This window comes from Euleptes europaea, chromosome 1 (assembly GCF_029931775.1).
Source record: "Euleptes europaea isolate rEulEur1 chromosome 1, rEulEur1.hap1, whole genome shotgun sequence".
In the NCBI taxonomy this organism is placed as follows: Eukaryota; Metazoa; Chordata; class Lepidosauria; order Squamata; family Sphaerodactylidae; genus Euleptes; species Euleptes europaea.
In genome coordinates this window covers 10,156,373-10,161,268 of record NC_079312.1, presented here as the reverse complement: position 1 = coordinate 10,161,268, position 4,896 = coordinate 10,156,373, and the positions used below count along the sequence as shown (strand labels likewise).

At 45.6% G+C, this 4,896-nt stretch overlaps 1 protein-coding gene across 1 annotated transcript; it reads left to right on the top strand.

Annotated features, from left to right (window-relative positions):
- The first annotated feature begins 639 nt into the window (after nt 1–639).
- Nucleotides 640–4,631, top strand: LOC130487984 (zinc finger protein 501-like). Its single transcript, XM_056861599.1, has 4 exons — nt 640–652; nt 2,851–3,011; nt 3,405–3,656; nt 3,993–4,631. Exons 1-4 carry the CDS (start codon nt 640–642, stop codon nt 4,629–4,631), a joined length of 1,065 nt encoding a protein of 354 aa, XP_056717577.1.
- Nucleotides 4,632–4,896: the final 265 nt, after the last annotated feature.

Below are 4,896 nucleotides of genomic sequence, written 5' to 3'. Positions count from 1 at the left end.
TCTCTCTTCTTTTTCCTTTCCCCCGGCCTGAGGGAGAATTTGGCTCTCGCACCTCTGCTGGAAAGGTGACTTCATCAACAGCTTGAATGGGGGTGGGGGAAGTGTGTGGAAGTGGAAGAGATAGAGGAGGCTTTGAGAGAGTGGACCTTAAAGCCATTAAAAGCATCCTTGAAAAGGATCCAATGTTATTTACTTTTTTCGAAGGTTATTGGCGTTCAGCCCAGACTTTTACTGCCGGTTGGCCACGACGTTTTTTGAAGGTTATTGGCGTTCAGCCCAGACTTTTACTGCCGGTTAGCCACGACGTTTTCGCAAAAGGTTTTTCTACTTCCCAACTGACTGATGTGGAAACTAGATTTTAATTAGCAAATGTTACATAAAAAAACATCATTTTAAGTTAAAAATATATTGAAAATACTGCTTGCCTGCTTCACACTGAGTGTCCAATGGGATCCTTTCTTCTTTCTTGAATACTGGAAGACAGGAATCGATGACGAACAGTGACATATTTTCCTCTTTCAGAGATCCCCAGTGTCCTTTGAGGAGGTAGCAGTCTTCTTCACTGGGGAGGAATGGGTTTTGCTGGATCCAGGCCAAAGGAAACTCTACTGGGAAGTGATGAAGGAAAGTTATGAGACAATGGCCTCTTTGGGTAAGGATCTTTTCCCTTTAATTATGAACATGGAAGAGAAGAGAGGGGGCGGCATCTTCCCTTTTCTTTGTTGAATTTCAGAGCACACTTCAATCCATCACAGACAAAATAACGGAGCTCCCATGGGTATGGAAATCACAATGCCTGAAAATGAAAGCATTAATTATTCCCTTGTGGTAAAGAGATTTGTGTTGATGAAGAGGGCTCTGATGTGGGGAGAGGTACAATATCTGGTTAGGTTAGAATCATAGAGTTGGAAAGGGCCATACATGCCATCTACTCCAACTGTGCTCAATGCACGATCATTCTAGATCATCCCAGACAAGTGTTCATCTGACTGTTGCATTTAGACTGCCAGCAAGGGGGAGCTCATCACCCCCCCAGCCCATTCCAACGAGAAAGGCTGCACTAGTCTTATTATCAAATAAAATTACTATTTAGCCTTTCCGTCCCTAATTGATACTCATTATTGGGTATGGGACAGACTTTCAAATACATCAAGAGAGCAATTGTGTCCCCACTCAATCTGTTCCTGACTGAACATTCCCAAGTTCCTCAGCCTATCCTCGTAGGGCTTGGCCTCCAGGGCCCTGATCCTCCTTGTCACTCTGCTCTTCACCCACTCCATTCTGTCCACATCCCTTTTGCATTGAGGCCTCCAGAACTGCACACAGTAGTCTGGGTGCAGGCTGACCTATTTGGAATACAGCAAGACTATGACATCTTTCAATTTACATGTTGTGCCTCTGTGGATAGACCATAAGACCGCATAAGCCTTTTTTGCAGCTGTTTTGTAGAGGGGAGATATTTCCCATCCTCTCTTTGCTGTGGCACTTTTCACCACCAACCATAGCTTTGAATACTAAAAGCACATGGCACTGGGCTGGAGGGGGGAGTCGGGGTTCCTTGGTCCAGGATCGTCCAGTTCCTTGAATAGTTGGCATAGTTTCTGGGGGCAACTGATGTCCCACCATATCCCCTGTCCAACACTATTACCTGTTTCCTTCCTTGTGGCAATCCCCATTTCCTCATCATTCTGTTCATTCGTCTCTCTTTCCTACCTACCAGCCAACCTACCTTTATTCCCCCCCCTACTTCAGCTTTCCTTCTACCTGGGAGAAATCTGGCCTAGTAATGTGCCTGCTCAGCTGCCAGGGTGGGCCCAGTTGTGTGGTGCTGGCTGGGCACTGTTGCCTGCCTGTGCCTCTAACTGACAGAAACCAAGGCTTGAAGGCTGACAGTACTGTGTGATGGCCTTGCAATGGCCACTGAAGGCATGTGTGTCTTATGTTACAGGCACTACTTCTATTATTTTGGGTGTTCTACGCCCCAATGTTTCTTTTTGCCAGATTTTTCTGCAAACCTAGATCATTTTCCAGGTTTGTAGAAAGAGCTACCTTGTCTTTCCATGTCTTCAATCTCTAGATTTGTTTATTTGTTTTATTTAGATTTAGATTTGTATCTTGCCCTCTATCCTGGCTTAAGCCAGGCTCAGGGCGACTAACATCAATGATATAATTAAAACATAATAAAAGAATAAATTCAATACATAATTAATTTAAAAACAATAGTTCCAGATTGAAATATAACATCAGTGGTGCTCTGTTTCAATTATAGGACTTTGGCCAACCTGAAAAGGCAGTCAGGCTCCCCCCGCATAGATGGTAGGAAGAACGTCGGGGGAGATAGGGAGGCCAGCTTTGTGTAAACCATTTCAGCCCTCAAGCATAGGCCTGGCAGAGCATCTCAGTTTTACAGGCCCTGCAGAACTGTGACAGGTCCCGTAGGGTCCTGGTCTCCTCTGAGAGGGAGTCCCATCAGTCCTGGGCAAGGCCGAGAAAGCCCTGGTTGAGGACAGCCGGACAATTCTCAGGCCATCTTTCCATCTTTCATTCCTTTTGTCATGATTTAAAAAAAAACAAAAACATTTCTTTCCCTATTCTCTTTCTGTATGTTTCCTGAATAAGCACCAGAAAAAATACTAACCTGAATGTGGTCTCAAGAGCAGCTTTCTGCCCCTTCCTTTGGTCATCTTTTTCTCTTTTTCCAAGTCAGCCAAGTGTGTGGTTAAATTTTGCTGACATTTGTCCAGGACTGTGGCTTCCATTATAGGAAATGCCATTCACTACTGACTTTACCTGATTACTGGTATTTGGTGTCGGTTCATTCTTACTTAATTTCTGTTCTCTCTTATGCAGTTGCAGATGTGAGGGAGATGCTGAGTGAAAAGGAATTAGGAAGGAGAGTTTTGGAAAAAGATAAAGATCAGCAGGTGGAAGTGAAATCTGGGGATCAAACAGTACTAAAGAAGGATTGCAGAAGGAAATGGAAAGTAAAAGAGAAGAAGATGAAGGAATTGGTTGGTTGTCAGAGCACAAATAAGCCAGAGGTCTCTGCCCAAAATGAAACACAGAAAAGAAAGACAAGGCGTAAGGGTTCAATGGAGAAGAATGGGTTGAGCTGCAATTTTGGAAGTAGTGCACTAAAAACACATGAAAGGATACACTCAGGGGAGAAGCCATATAAATGCTTGGTGTGTGGAAAGTGCTTCTCTCATACTCGGAGCCTAATTAAACATGAAAGGATTCGTACAGGGCAGAAGCCATATAGATGCTGGGAGTGTGGAAAGTGCTTCTCTCATAATAGCAGCCTGACTACACATCAGAGGGTTCACACAGGGCAGAAGCCATATGAATGCTTGGAGTGTGGAAAATGCTTCTCTCTGAATAGCAACCTTACTGCACATCAAAAGACTCACGCAGGGGAGAAGCCATATAAATGCTTGGTGTGTGGAAAGTGCTTCTCTCAGAATGGTAGTCTAACTGCACATGAAAGGATTCATACAGGGCAGAAGCCATATAAATGCTTGAAGTGTGGAAAGTGCTTCTCTCATAATGGTAGTCTAACTGCACATGAAAATGTTCATACAGGGCAGAAGCCATATAAATGCTGGGAGTGTGGAAAGTGCTTCTCTCATAATAGCAACCTAACTTTACATAAAAGAGTTCATACAGGGGTGAAGCCATATAAATGCTTGGAGTGTGGAAAGTGCTTCTCTTACAGTAGCCACCTTACTGAACATCGAAAGATTCACACAGGGGAGAAGCCATATAAATGTTTGGAGTGTGGAAAGTGCTTCTCTCACAGTTGCACCCTAACCAGACATCAAAAGATTCATACAGGAGAGAAGCCGTATAAATGCTTGGAGTGTGGAAAATGCTTCTCTCATAATGGCACCCTAACCAAACATCAAAATATTCACACAGGGAAGAGGCCATATAAATGCTTGGAGTGTGGAAAGTGCTTCTCTCAGAATAACAATCTAACTACTCATCAAAAGACTCACACTGGGGAGAAGCCATATAAATGCTTGGAGTGTGGAAAGTGCTTCTCTGTGAATGCCACCCTAACCATACATCAAAATATTCACACAGGGAAGAAGCCATATAAATGCTTGGAGTGTGGAAAGTGCTTCTCTCACAATGGGACCCTAACCAGACATCAAAAGATTCATACAGGAGAGAAGCCGTATAAATGCTTGGAGTGTGGAAAGGGCTTCTCTAATAATAGCAACCTAACTAGACATCAAAAGATTCACACAGGGAAGAAGCCATATAAATGTTTGGAGTGTGGAAAGTGCTTCTCTGATAATGGCAGCCTAACTAGACATCAAAAGATTCACACAGGAGAGAAGCCGTATAAATGCTTGGAGTGTGGAAAGTGTTTCTATAGGAAAAGCCACCTTACTCAACATCAAATGATTCACACAGGGAAGAAGCCATATAAATGCTTAGAATGTGGAAAGTGCTTCTCTCACAATAGCCTCCTTACTGTCCATCGAAAGATTCATACAGGGGAGAAGCCATATAAGGGCGGTGTGTTCGCGGTCTTCCCTGCCGTCCCCCTCGAAGGCCTCCGCCAGCAGTACCGAGCCCAGCCCGGGGGGCGGCAGCGGCGACGGGGAGGCCAGCAGCGATAAGGCCAGGCCTCCTCCTCCAGGCTCCAGCAGCAGCAGCTCCTCCTTGCCGCCTGCCTCCTCCTCATCCCCCTCAGCCGGCTCCCAAAAGTCCAGCTCCAGGCTGCTGCCGCCGTTGTCCCCCGGGCTGGGCTTGGTGCTGCTGCGGCTGGCCTTCGAGGGGGGTGGCAGGAAAGAGCACCAACACACCGCCTCCTTCCCCCACATGCGCACGCAGCCCAGCAGGGCTGAAGGCTTCCTGCCTCGCCCAACCGCATGCACGCGGATG

What these genes read in the sequence shown, in the direction of transcription:
- LOC130487984 (XM_056861599.1), top strand. An exon ending in AGAAGAAGATGAAGGAATTG is followed by an intron (nt 3,012 to 3,404) that starts GTTGGTTGTCAG and finishes GCACATCAAAAG; the next exon opens with ACTCACGCAGGGGAGAAGCC. An exon ending in ACCTAACTTTACATAAAAGA is followed by an intron (nt 3,657 to 3,992) that starts GTTCATACAGGG and finishes ACTCATCAAAAG; the next exon opens with ACTCACACTGGGGAGAAGCC.